Raw genomic sequence first — 14,977 nt, forward strand, 5'->3', positions numbered from 1 at the left:
GAAGACAGAAGAACGTAAACAAAAACACATGTAGACCACATGTACTGGTGGATTTCGCATCCATCAAGAATAAACAGGACTCAACAAATGCATCTACTCGCCCAAAAAGTAGGATTGAATCCTACTTTGAATTCAATCGCGGCGATTGGAGAAATTCCAAGAATTTCACTCGCCCGTCGCGGCGATTGACCGAATACACCTGCGTTTAAACGCCGCGATTGCAATCGCGGCGATTAATCGCCGTGTACTAGGCTTCGCCGCGATTCAATCGCGCGTATCCGTGTGTATCTAGGCCTTCACACAAGCGCGCAGCGCCGAACCTAGCTTCACTTTTTCCCCGTGCTTTTAGATACGAGCGCTCCGTCTTTATGTCTTTGGTATAAAGGGACTCTACTTGCCACCTCCTTGCTTTGGTTGGTTATTTCTCTGCAGAACGTACTAAAACGTACGACTCTTCCTTTATACAGGGTGATCCAAAAGTCCCTTCCACCCCCCCTAACTTTTTACCTAATTGAGGTAAAGATTTGAAACTTGGGGGATGTTCCTAGGTCAAAGGGAACTACTTTTTGGCCCCCCTAAAAATTTCAGGGGGGCCCCCCTTGGAGGGGCAACGGCCCCCAACTTTTAATTTTCAAATGGGAAGACCCCCTTTGTGATAGCTCGTTCGAAAGAACATAAAAAAAAAAAAAAAAACTTTTTGCGCAAACCCGAAGTCAATATCTCAAACAGTTTCAAAATGGCGGCCGGTTAAAGTTCAAAATGGCCGAAAATTCACACCGGTTATCTGTCGATGGATTTGCGCGAAAATCGGTATGTAGGGGTATTTTGACACGAGAAAAACGAATTTGACGTTAGATTTTTAAAAAAAACCGAAATTTCCAAAATGGCGCCGTAAGTTTAAATGGCCGAAAATTGTCACCTCGGTTTTTTGCTGATGGATTTGCCTAAAACTTGGAATTTGAGAGTATTTTGGCATAAGATAAACTTTGAACTAACATTTCTAAAAAAATCAATTTTTGGTCATTTTGAACTTAAACCGGCGGCCTCTTTGGAAATTTAGGTTTTTTTGAAAATCTAACGTCAAATTCGTTTTTCTCGTGTCAAAATACCCCTGCATACGGATTTTCGAGCAAATCCATCGACAAATAACCGGTGTGAATTTTCGGCCATTTTAAACTTTAACCGGCCGCCATTTTAAAACGGTTTGAGATATTGACTTCGGGTTTGCGCGAAAAGTTTTATTTTTTTATGTTCTTTCGAACGAGCTATCACAAAAGGAGTCTTCCCATTTGAAAATTAAAAGTTGGGGGCCGTTGCCCCCCCCCCCAAGGGGGGCCCCTGAAAATTTTAGGGGGGCCAAAAAGTAGCTCCCTTTGACCTAGGAACATCCCCCAAGTTTCAAATCTTTACCTCAATTAGGTAAAAAGTTAGAGGGGGTGGAAGGGACTTTTGGATCACCCTGTAGATCGTTTTCTATATACAGGGTGTTTCAGACCACCCGTACCAGGCCTTTTTCTCGGTTGTTTTAGGTCGTACGAAGTCGGGGACCGCGGGGTTGAATAGGGAATTGACCCCAAGGAATCCGAATTTCGTGGTCCCGAAACCCCCCCCCCCCCCTCGGGGGGTAAATGGGGGGTCACGATGCTAAAAGTCACGGTTCCCGACCGAATTGCGGCTTAATCGCATCAGAATTGAAAAGCACGGAAAATTTCACGTGAAATTGACCCCTAAAAATCCATAATCGGCCCATCCAAGGCCTATAAATGACCCCCTAAAGAGGGGGACAGTACCCCCTCCATAATTTCTCTTTGGTCTCAAAATTGACGTAGATTCTCCAGAAAAAGATGGTTTCCCAGGTAATCGACCCCGAAGAATCCAAATTTCACGGTCCCGAAGCTCCTCTAGCCCCCCTTGGGGGGTAAACGGGGGGCCCAATTTTAAAAATCGGGGCTACTTTCCGAATCGCAAATTGATTGCATCCAAATTGAGGAGCAGAACACGTTTACATCTTTAGTGACCCCCAAGAGTTTTAATTGACCCCCCTGAACGGCAGAAAGTAACCCCTGAGGAGGGGGGCTTCGCCCACTCCAAAAGTTTCTCAAGATTCCTCTTTGGTCGCAAAATTGACGTCGATTCTCCAGAAAAAGACGGTTTTCCAGGTAATCGACCCTGAGGACTCTGAATTTCATGGTCCCTAAGCTCCGCTACCCGCCCGTTTCTGCCAAAAGGGCGGGTAGCGGAGCTTAGGGACCATGAAATTCAGAGTCCTCAGGGTCGATTACCTGGAAAACCGTCTTTTTCTGGAGAATCGACGTCAATTTTGCGACCAAAGAGGAATCTTGAGAAACTTTTGGAGTGGGCGAAGCCCCCCTCCTCAGGGGTTACTTTCTGCCGTTCAGGGGGGTCAATTAAAACTCTTGGGGGTCACTAAAGATGTAAACGTGTTCTGCTCCTCAATTTGGATGCAATCAATTTGCGATTCGGAAAGGAGCCCCGATTTTTAAAATTGGGCCCCCCGTTTACCCCCCAAGGGGGGCTAGAGGAGCTTCGGGACCGTGAAATTTGGATTCTTCGGGGTCGATTACCTGGGAAACCATCTTTTTCTGGAGAATCTACGTCAATTTTGAGACCAAAGAGAAATTATGGAGGGGGTACTGTCCCCCTCTTTAGGGGGTCATTTATAGGCCTTGGATGGGCCGATTATGGATTTTTAGGGGTCAATTTCACGTGAAATTTTCCGTGCTTTTCAATTCTGATGCGATTAAGCCGCAATTCGGTCGGGAACCGTGACTTTTAGCATCGTGACCCCCCATTTACCCCCCGAGGGGGGGGGGTGGGGGGGTTTCGGGACCACGAAATTCGGATTCCTTGGGGTCAATTCCCTATTCAACCCCGCGGTCCCCGACTTCGTACGACCTAAAACAACCGAAAAAAAGGCCTGGTACGGGTGGTCTGAAACACCCTGTATGATACATCAAATAGGTGAGATTAGGTGAGAAGACGGAGTGCTCGTATCTAATAATAAAAGCACGGGGAGAAAGCGAAGCCTGGTTTGGCGTTGGGTGCTTGCGTGAGTGTGTAAATGAGCGCGGGAATCCATGGCGGCAAACGGAAATTTGATTTGAACTTGTCCTTTTGATTTTACCACATTTCTTCTTCGAAACGTATTTTAAATGCCTAAAACGAATACATTAAGAAAGTTTGGACTGCGTCCTACTATAATACACCTACTTTTGCTCGGTAACAGGCAATAATCAGTTAGCTTTTCTTCTGCTCACGGTGGTCCTGCCGGTTCAAACAGGCCGTTACAGTTAGACCTTGTCTCCACGAGCCGTTTCACGAGATTTGTCCCAGGGAAAAATACTACTTACGAAGTTGGGAAAAATATTGAGTTAATCAATATTTTTCCCAGTACCAAGTATGGTACTTGTACCCCTAGGACCACTGAGAGAAGAAGAAGAAGAAGAAGGGAAAACGAATTGTGCGATATTTTATTCATTACTACATTGTTAATGTTTGTTTAGTTAAAATAATGTGTCTAATTGTCAATTGAGTGCAATTATTATTTTAATCCCGGTTAAACACTCCACTTATCTTCCCGTGAAAACTAGTCGCAGGACTATATGAGCCCCGTCCCGTGGAGACGGTAACTGGGAAAAATCCCAGAAGTTTCATTCCTGCGATTCGAACTTGGGACAAATCCCATGAAAACGTCCCGTGGAGACTAGAGTCCCTTTATACTGAGAGTCAAGACAATTCGGTTCATGGATGTCACAAACGGGAATAAAGATTACAGAAATTGAACGTTTTTCGTAATCTTTGATCGGCCCTAGAGTCCCTTTATACCCAGAGTTAAGACAACTCACTTTTGGTTCGGCTGAAAGTGGCCTAAAAAAAAATCCAATTCTGATTGGTTCTCGCTCATGGAGGCCGAAACGAGTGCACCAAGATGGCGGTACCTCGAATGTGAACAAGAATAATGAAAATATCACCTAATTGTGGTTTATCAAGAATAAATTGTCATTTCCATCGGTCCAAAATGAAAAGAGAATAAGAAATTATTCACAAACCAATCTCATTTTCTTTTTAATTGATCAATTTGTTGATGTTGTTGTTTTTGTGTGACAGACATCGCAGGATTCCTGATCCTTATCCCTCAATATCGTTCGTTTGGGTGCACTCGTTTCGGCCTCCATGGCCAGCCAAGGCCGGCTGCCAGTCAGCTGATAATCGAGTTGTCTTAACTCTGGGTATAAAGGGACTCTAGAAACGTCCTGCCTTTAAGTGTTTCAATAATTTTTAGCCTTGTTTACCCGTATTTTAATTAATTCTCCTTCTTTATTCGTATAATCGGGCTATGTTTTTGTGTTTTATCGGTGGAAATAAACAAATCAGAGTTCATCAGTATACTGAGTAGATAACATTATTGAAAAAATTTGCAGATTATAATATATCATATTTTTGAAGTTTAAAGCCTTAGAAACCGAAAATTAAAGCAAAATCCTGCCAAAATGAGACTTTTGGTTCCTAGTTTTGAATTCCCGCCAGGCCCCCATGAGAGCAGTTAATTGCTACCAACTGTTGTAAGAATATTGAAACAGAATACTTAGCATAACAGTACTTGATAAAATCTTATTTGATCAAAAACCATTATTAAACATTACTATTTACACTTTTTTCAAGCTTTATAATCAGATTCAATAGGAAATTTCTCTCGATCCGGTCAAGTTCTTTCACTACTGGTAGTGCCATCAATTTTCTAAAGTTGCCTAACCTGTAGCAAAATTACTCACGCTTCTGAAGCATTAGCTACGTTTATGCGAGGCTCGAAACCGAGGTTTCACGAAACCCGAGTTTGTAATGCAAGTTTTCGCCGTCGGGTTTATGCGGGCGCTGTAACCCGACTTTCGCGGGAAATCAAACTTTCCGATTTTGGCGCTGTTTATGCGCATATTTTCGATTGAACTTGAATTTCATGTTGGCGCCATTTTCACAAGCTATACTTCATTTTTCCACTATGAATTGATTCAATAAATTATTAGGTATTACTCTTTTAACCTGTGTATGTTCAATTTTTCCACAATATATAAGCGGAGGCTTCATCTTCACTAGAAAAGCCTTTACTGACTTTTAGAGTCCCTTTATACCCAGAGTTACGACAACTCACTTTTGGTTGGGCCAGGATTGGGCTGAAAGTGGCCTAAAAAAAAATCCAATTCTGATTGGTTCTCGCTCATGGAGGCCGAAACTAGTGCACCAAGATGGCGGTACCTCGCATGTGAACAAGAATAATGAAAATATTACCTAATTGTGGTTTATCAAGAGTAAATTGTTATTGCCATCGGTCCAAAATGAAAATAGATTAAGAAATTATTCACAAACCAATCTCATTTTCTTTTTAATTGATCAATTTGTTGATGTTGTTGTTTCTGTGTGACAGACATCGCAGGATTCCTGATCCTTATCCCCCAATATCGTTCGTTTGAGTGCACTAGTTTCGGCCTCCATGGCCAGCCAAGGTCGGCTGCCAGTCAGCTGATAATCGAGTTGTCGTTACTCTGGGTATAAAGGGACTCTACTGACTTTCTGAGCAACAGTTGGAAAAATGACAGTAGATGTTTAATCATTTCACGTTCATCTTTAAAATTGAATGAATACCTAATCTCAACAACCCTCCAAATCATGCTCGAGCTTATATTCTGAGTTCAGAAAAGTTGCCATAGGTAATTTTTAGTCATGTTAAAAATAATTATGGCAGGCGCAGAAATTCATCATGTTGTTGATTGAGCTTCTAATGATCTTACAATAGGTACTTAGATATAGGCATTGAAAGTGTAGGAGTGCTAATCCAGTAAAGCACCGCACTTTCACTCCATGCTGTCGTAAAGATTGTGTGTCTGCCATTATTGTAGTGAAACAAATAAAGAATCGGGATATACTTATGGGAATTCCTCCTTCAAGATATGATCAAAATAAGCAGATATTGATAGGTCAACAATGTATCGCTGAAGCAGAAGCGTCTAAATCCTCTTGAGGCAACGGACGGTGACAATCTCAACAAACTGGTGACGCTTCACAAATTTTGAATTTCCACATTCCCAGAGACACGCGCTGAAATCCTGTTTCTCACCCCTCTTTCCGACTGCTCTCCGAGTCCATGAGCAAGACAGGAAGAAAATAGGCAAGCTACCACCACTGTTTGCCTACCTATGTGTGTTTTTCTTAAACTTGATTTTCAAAGGTGACTCATGTAAAGAGCAACTGACAAACAAGATTTCAGAACCTGCCATTGCATTTCACTAATCTAAGACACAAACCCAACCTTACCATTGATATTCTTTCGCTTAGACTGTATATTATTCTCCCACTGAGATTCGATATGAACTCAATTCAAAAATCCTTCTGAATTTAATTATTTAGGTAGATTGGAATCTGGAGCTCTCAGTCTATCTGTAAAGCGCATTTACTAACATTCACTGCTGTCACAAGATATTTTTGCACAGGCAGAGCCACTTTCCACAGTTGATGCATCTCTAACGCCAAAGCTCAATTATGACAAGTGGTTCAACGACCAAAAATTGTTACACGCCTCAATAAAAACCTTATTCTTATCTCAAATTGAAAATCTTCGATCACAGAGCACTCACCGAAGAATCTCCTTCCTTCTGCATCAGTATGAGAAGAGTGACGATACTTTGGAGCAATAACTTTGAACTAGTTTCAATAAATGATGGCTTCAGAATTTGAGTCATCATTTACTAGAGATTGGATCAAAGAAATAAGTCAGCAGGTCACGGTTGTGGCTGGAGTCACACTTCCAGTAGGACAACCAGGAAATAGATACACGGATAACACACAAATTCAAGAGCTATGCAGCTCTGACTGGATCAGATTTTAGATTTAATCGGTAGATTGAAATGAAAAAATTCGGTGCACTACTTAAAGGGAAGCAGGGTGCCTTATCTTGAAATCTTAGGCAAATCGTTGGGATACAGTAAAAAAGTTCTCCGCAGATGATGAACTGGTAGGTAAGGCTATTACTCAATTGTAGCCTGTAAAGCTCTTTGCTTGCTTTGCTTCTGTTGTTCCGTATTGGCTATTTTTTCGATTGATATTGCAGCTGAAATTGAGAGCAAGTAGTTTAGCTTTCAGCCGATAGATCGCGTTGAGATCGCCGGCCTGAGAGCTAATAATTTGTACCGTTTTCCTCATTGATTTTGCTCAATTGAAGTCATCTTTCCTGGACCTTGCTACTTGCCAGATAGATTGTTGGCATTTTTGACTAAGTAGCCTTTGATTTATTGTGTGTTGTATTGTTAGCACTAAGTTGTTCATTTTATTCGCGAGAATTGGCGAGCTTTAGTTTTTGGTTGCCCGGCCACTGATTCCTCCTAATCAGTGTCTCTGGGACGAGTTACGTAGAGCGAGATTCCCAACCCGGCGATAGCTAGATTACAGACAAGTTGCGTCTATTTAGCTATTGTCACCTCTTTTGAAGAGAGGCCCGGACCGGACACTGTTGCCTGAGCACGTGCTCCGTGTTTCGTCAGAGTTTTTGTGATCAACCTTGGAGTCCTCAAGCCAAAGCTAAAAAGGCATGTTGAGCCTATGGTTTTGAATCTATGAGCCAACTCCTCGGTGCGATCTTTTGTTGAGTCAATCTTCGAGAGACCCTTAAGACAAGACTAAAAAGGCTTGTTGCGCCTAAGGTCTTGAACCTATAAGGGATCACCTCAAGTGCGACTAAAACCCCCCTTTTTTGAATGCTCGCGAATTCTCGCGAGTGTTAACAGGTGAACCACGTTGCGGTCACCTATAGCCGATTTTTTGTATTGAGCTGCTAAGAAGAGAGCTAAAGTCCAGATAGCCTTGTTGCGGTTTCTGGCACTTATTTTGAGTTCTTATTCGTCTTAGTCTGGGGGAGGAAAATTCGTGTTTTTGAAGTTTAGTCAGACTGCCATGTTGCGGCATCTGACCCCAATGTCTTTAGTTTTTTCGGGTCGAGTGTTGCAACTATGATGATATACAATTTGATTAGTTTCGCTCTTCAATGCTACTGCAGCTAGAAGCAGCTTTTGTTCGTTGTTTTATTCTGAGTTGCAACCTCACCCATCTTATTGATTTTTGATCAATTTTGATTTAGGTTCTTATCGAACATTTTTGGTCCCTCGGGCCGGATCCCTAAACCACGCAGGTTACGATCCGCACTAGTTCTTTGTAGAATTGTCATTTCTTGCCTAATCGAGTTACACTGAAGTAGCCGCATTAGAACTTATACTCTTTGAGTTTTTTGCATAGCAGATTCAACGAGTTACAGTGGACTTACAAACCACCTGTCAATTTTGTAGATTGAATGCTGCACTGTTCCTTGGAACTTTTTGCTTTTTGCTCGGCACAGAGTTGCCACATTTTCGAGATTTTTGATCTCAAAGTTCACTTTGGAACTTTTTTGCTTTTTGCTCGGCACAGAGTCGCCACATTTTGGAGATTTTTGATCTCATAGTTCACTTTGGAACTTTTTTGCTTTTTTGCTCGGCACAGAGTTGCCACATTTTCGAGATTATTGATCTCATCGTTCACTTGGAACTTTTTGATTTTTGAATTTTGCTCGGCACCGAGTTGCCATATCCACGAGAAAATAGTTCTCTTTTGCCTTTTTGAATATTACTGTAATTATTCTAGACTTTAGATTGTTTGGATTAAGTTAGAATATGATGGAATCAGTCACACAGTCAGAACGAAAAATTGAACTGTCATCCACCCGTGCCGCCAGAGAGCGACTTAAGAGTCGAGTAAAAAGGTGCCTAGACCTAGGAAAAAATTTGAAAAATGATCCTACAAAGGTCGACCAATTTAAGGCTCGTTGCTCTAGGATGTCGGAATGCCTATTCGAATATTCTAATTTGACCGAAAAATGTTATTCTCTCGCCTTAAATATTGACCCCACTAGCGCGACTGAAGAATTTGCAGAAGACACGATACATTTTGAGGAGCTTTACTACGCTATGATGGAAATTTATGATAGTTTTAATAAGCAGCCGCCAGCCGCCACTCAGCCTCTTGTAAATCTTACTGCAGAGACATCGAGCGCATCGGCACTCCAAAGACACGTAAAGTTGCCACCAATAAAATTGAAACCTTTTGATGGAAGTCAAAAGGAGTGGCGAGAATTTCGCTCAATTTACGAATCACTGATTCATAATGATAATGCTCTGAGCACGACGGCAAAATTTCACTACTTAAAGTCCGTGTTAAGTGGCCCGGCACTGTCAATTATTAAGGAGTTGCCTTTTTCGGATGAAAATTATCTCATAGCTTGGAATGCCTTGGTTAGGCGTTACACCAATAATAGGCTAATTGGAGCCGAACTTTTGAGTAAAATGTTGAAGTTTCCTGCGATTAAAAAGGAGACTTCAAAGGATTTGACGAATTTTGTTGCAACATTCAGCGAATGTCATGCTGCGTTGCAAGGATTACCTATTGCCGATCTTGCGGATTTCATAATTTTGCAACAAGCCCTCCAATGTCTCCCTTATGGCCTTCAACGGACCTTTGAAAGATCGATGGAGGATACTGAAATTCCCAAAACTGAGGATCTGATGAAATTTGTGCGTCATCAAATTAGAATTGTAGAACTTTATCGTCCTGATGATTATAAAGAAAAGGATAGTTACGGAGAAAAAAAGGCTGACAAGTCTGCCGCAAATCAAAAGAAGAGTTTTGTCGCCGGCGTCTCCCCTAAGGAATCCAAAAAACCCTTCTGCCCAAAATGCGAAAAGGCTCATTTTTTGTATAGATGTCCTCGTTTTTTGGCTGAAAGCTCGGACAGGAGATTCTCGTTTGTCAAGCAAAAAAGACTTTGTTATAACTGCCTTAGTAATTTGCATTTGTTGCCAAATTGTGAGGTACAGGTCAAATGTCGAACTTGCAAGGAACGTCATCATTCCCTGTTACATTTGAACCAAACTTCCCCGTCTCCCTCTAATAAAGATTCAGAGCATAAAAACTTAAAGGATAAATCCGAGACTGACAGCACTGGCGGTCACAATAAATTAGTTTCGACCACTGCAACAAGTTTGACTACCAGCACATCAGAGATGGTTTTGCTCGGTACTGCAGTAGTTCATATTAGAGGGAAAAATAACAAATTTTTCAAGGTTCGATCGGTGATTGATCCAGGTTCTATGACGTCATTAATTACGCAAGAATGCAGTAAACGACTTGGGCTCGTACCTACCCAGACAGACTCAACGTTGACTGGCGTGGGGGAGAAGCCTATGCTAGAGGTTGAAGGGGCAACCACTTGTGTAATCAAGCCAATTTTTTCACCGTCACCTGCCTTAAGTACTACCGCCCTGATAATACCGCGCATCACCTCGAACCTACCAATTGCACCAGTGCCAAAATACCTTCGCGAAAAATTTAAGGATCTTACCTTGGCCGATCCTGACTATTTTTTACCTAAGGAATGCGAATTTTTGATTGCGGCTGATCTCTTCCCAAAACTTTACACTGGCGGTAGAATTGAATTTGGTGATTCTGAGCCCACTGCTTTAGAAAGCATTTTTGGTTGGGTGATCACCGGAAAATATCAATGCCACACTGTAAGTCCGCGGACTACATTGTTGACAAATCTACATGATCAGACCGACCAGCTCTTGCGAAATTTCTGGGAAGTAGAAGAAATCAAGGTAAAAATCCCTGAAAACCCGGAGGATGAATTTTGCGAAAATTTGTATAGAGAAAAGCACCATAGGGACCCGTCTGGTCGCTACGTTGTGCCAATTTTGCTCAAACCAGATCATGCCAAACTTGGTGCTTCGTATGATCTCGCCCTTTCACGTTTTTTGAGCGTCGAAAGAAGATTAGATAAAAATCCTGAATTGAAACAGTCATACTCTGAATTTATGACGGAGTATGAAAATTTAGGTCACATGGCTCCCGTACCTGCATCTCAGCAAGGAAAGGCGGAATATTATATTCCACATCATTGCGTCATCAAACCATCGTCAACTAGTACTAAAGTTCGAGTAGTTTTTGATGCTGGAATGAAAACTACTTCGGGCGTTTCGCTGAATGATATTCAATTTGCCGGGAAAAAATTGCTCCCGGATATTATTGATATTTTATCACGTTTTCGTCTTCACAAAATTGTATTTTGTACTGATGTATGTAAGATGTTCCGACAAATTTTAATTTTACCTGAACACCGAAAATATCAACACATATTGTGGAGAAGTGATAAAAATCAGCCCATTCAGGAATTTGAATTAAATACCGTTACATACGGACTTACTAGCTCTCCATTTTTGTGTAATCGCACGGTAACATGCCAGGTACCCGAGGATTACGAGGAAATATATCCGGAGGCGATTGATACTTTCAGAAAACAAACCTTTGTCGATGATATTTTAGATGGTGATGATGATGTGCCCAAAGCCGTCAAGAAGAAAGACGACTTATTGGAAGTAGCTAAAGCAGTCGGCTTTACGCTACTCAAATGGGCAAGTAATAGCCCTGAGTTTTTAGCGACCCTCCCCCCGGAATGCATTGAAACAACTTTTGATATCACTGATGAAAGTGATTTATTAAAACTCTTGGGCATGCAGTGGCAAGCCACACAAGATTTTTTTTCATTCAAATTCACTGTTTTGGATCCAGCGTATACAAAACGTGGAATTTTGTCCACATTTGCCAGAATTTTTGACCCTCTTGGGTTCCTTGCTCCTTTGACAAGCAAAATAAAAATTCTGTTTCAGAGACTTTGGATAATAGGTCTAGACTGGGACACGTCATTGCCCAGCACTCTGAAATTAGAGTGGAGCCAAATTTTTGAATCGCTTCCGCTCCTCTCTAAACTTCGGATACCACGCTTGGTGGTGATCCCAAATTATACCCGTGCAGATTTGATCGGCTTCTCGGACGCTTCATCGCTAGCTTATGGAACAGTGATATATTTAAGGACCGAAAACTTGGAAAATCGTGAAGTAAAGGTCTCACTGGTGCTGGCAAAATCAAAGGTAGCACCGGTAAAAACAATTTCGATACCTCGTCTTGAATTGTGCGGTGCTGTCCTGATGTCAAAGGCACTCGAAAAGGCTCATAAAATGTACAGAGATCAGATTGAAATTCAGAGTAATGTCACCCTTACTGACTCGGAAGTGGTTTTATCTTGGTTAAAAACATTACCTTGTACTCTAAAAACATTTGAAGCGAATCGTGTCACTTACATTCTGGAAAGGACGGAGCCGCAGATGTGGCAACATGTTTCGACCGACCAAAACCCAGCTGATATAATTTCGCGTGGGTGCCACGTTTCTGATCTCATAGACAATAATTTTTGGTACCAAGGACCAACCTGGTTGATGAGGCCCATGGATGAATGGCCCATAAAAATCCTCACTACTACGCATCAGAATGCTAAAGAAGGCTTGAAAAATAACCAGGAATTTACTTGTCTATCTACATTGCGCCTCCAGTATGATTTTTTAATGAATAACTATTCATCTTGGACCAAGTTAAATCGAATTACAGCGTGGATTTTACGCTTTTCAGTTAACTCACGTCAAATTGACCCCGAAAACAGGAAATCGGGTGAATTATCTGTCCTTGAACTAAGAGAAGCTGAATTTGCACTTGTGCGTATAACCCAAAAATTGTTCTTTGAAGACGAACTACGAAAATTGAGTAAAGGGCTAGTATTGTCTCGCTATTTACAAAAATTAAACCCTTACCTGGATGAAAAAAATATCCTCAGGGTGAGGGGTAGATTGACTAATGCAGATTTGCCAGAAGAGCAAAAGCATCCTATTTTATTGCCCAAGAAAGCAAAATTGACAGAACTATTGATTGATTCTTATCATCGAGATTATTTGCATGTTGGCCCGAGAACGCTTCAGTCGTTACTAGCTAGACGTTACTGGATAATTTCGGCCCGTCAGATAATTCGATCTCGTTTGGCAAAATGCGTCACTTGTTTTAGAGCAAACCCTCGTCCATTGAACCCATTGATGGGAGATTTACCGATAGCTCGTGTCGCACAAGGTCGTGCCTTTATATCCGTAGGAACAGATATGGGGGGCCCCTTTTGGACCAAAGACACGTCGCTTCGAAAAGCTAGATTTGTAAAATCCTACATATGCCTCTTCATCTGTCTTGCAACAAAGGCTGTTCATTTGGAACTAGTATCTGAAATGACGACACCAGCCTTCCTCGCAGCTCTTGATCGATTTACAGGTCGCCGTGGCTTACCACGTGATATTTACTCGGATCGTGGGTCAAATTACATCGGTGCTAGGAATTATCTGAATGATATTTCTAGATTCTACCGCAAACCTGAAAATCAAAAAGAAATTGAGGCCTACTGCTCTAAACAAGGAATTTCTTGGCATTTCCTGCCTGCCCAAGCTCCAAATTTTGGTGGAATTTGGGAAAGTGGGATTAAATCCACCAAACATCATTTAAAAAGAGTGATTGGAGATCAGAGACTGACTTTTGAAGCCTTCAGTACCGTTTTATCGCGAGTTGAGGCCATATTAAATTCAAGGCCCTTGTGTGCCCTCTCGGATGACCCCACAGAAATCGATGTTCTGACTCCGGGGCATTTTTTGATCGGGGCACCTCTCTTAGCACGGGCAGAGCGCGATCTCTCAGAAGTCTCCCTTAACCGGCTGTCACGCTGGGAATTATTGACAAGACTTTCCCAATCATTTTGGAAACGCTGGCAGCGTGACTATCTCCACACTCTGCAGCAACGCGCCAAGTGGAATGTTCCCACGCGGAACCTGGCTGTTGGAGATATTGTCATTATCTTAGATCCGAACTGTCCTCCGACGCACTGGGCGCTCGCACGCGTGCTCGAACTTTGTCCAGGACGAGACAATGTGGTCCGCGTCGTGAAGGTCCGGACGTCTACCGGAGAGTACACGCGCCCGGTGAACAAATTGTGCCCCCTTCCCGCGGCGACAATGGCCGAGGAGGAAAATGAGGAAACTGCCGCTGGCTGACTGCAGGTTGAGCAGTCAGTCTCCGCCTGATCAAAGATATCGGCTTGTAAATATTATTGTTGTATATAGCACACTGAAAGTGCAGTATATAGATTATTAAGGTTCACTTTAAAACAGATTCTTGATTACCATAGAACTACCTCCAATCAATATTGGAAAATTTTTTAAGGAAAATTTTGGTGAGGGGTATGTTCCGTATTGGCTATTTTTTCGATTGATATTGCAGCTGAAATTGAGAGCAAGTAGTTTAGCTTTCAGCCGATAGATCGCGTTGAGATCGCCGGCCTGAGAGCTAATAATTTGTACCGTTTTCCTCATTGATTTTGCTCAATTGAAGTCATCTTTCCTGGACCTTGCTACTTGCCAGATAGATTGTTGGCATTTTTGACTAAGTAGCCTTTGATTTATTGTGTGTTGTATTGTTAGCACTAAGTTGTTCATTTTATTCGCGAGAATTGGCGAGCTTTAGTTTTTGGTTGCCCGGCCACTGATTCCTCCTAATCAGTGTCTCTGGGACGAGTTACGTAGAGCGAGATTCCCAACCCGGCGATAGCTAGATTACAGACAAGTTGCGTCTATTTAGCTATTGTCACCTCTTTTGAAGAGAGGCCCGGACCGGACACTGTTGCCTGAGCACGTGCTCCGTGTTTCGTCAGAGTTTTTGTGATCAACCTTGGAGTCCTCAAGCCAAAGCTAAAAAGGCATGTTGAGCCTATGGTTTTGAATCTATGAGCCAACTCCTCGGTGCGATCTTTTGTTGAGTCAATCTTCGAGAGACCCTTAAGACAAGACTAAAAAGGCTTGTTGCGCCTAAGGTCTTGAACCTATAAGGGATCACCTCAAGTGCGACTAAAACCCCCCTTTTTTGAATGCTCGCGAATTCTCGCGAGTGTTAACAGGTGAACCACGTTGCGGTCACCTATAGCCGATTTTTTGTATTGAGCTGCTAAGAAGAGAGCTAAAGTCCAGAT

General features: G+C 42.2%; 1 protein-coding gene across 1 annotated transcript; it reads left to right on the top strand.

Annotated features, from left to right (window-relative positions):
- The first annotated feature begins 7,423 nt into the window (after positions 1 to 7,423).
- On the top strand, positions 7,424 to 14,006 carry LOC140223899 (uncharacterized). The gene has a single exon (XM_072296402.1). It carries the CDS (start codon positions 8,712 to 8,714, stop codon positions 14,004 to 14,006), a length of 5,295 nt encoding a protein of 1,764 aa, XP_072152503.1. The 5' UTR covers positions 7,424 to 8,711.
- Positions 14,007 to 14,977: the final 971 nt, after the last annotated feature.

The sequence above is a fragment of the Bemisia tabaci genome, chromosome 2 (assembly GCF_918797505.1).
Source record: "Bemisia tabaci chromosome 2, PGI_BMITA_v3".
Lineage (NCBI taxonomy): Eukaryota > Metazoa > Arthropoda > Insecta > Hemiptera > Aleyrodidae > Bemisia > Bemisia tabaci.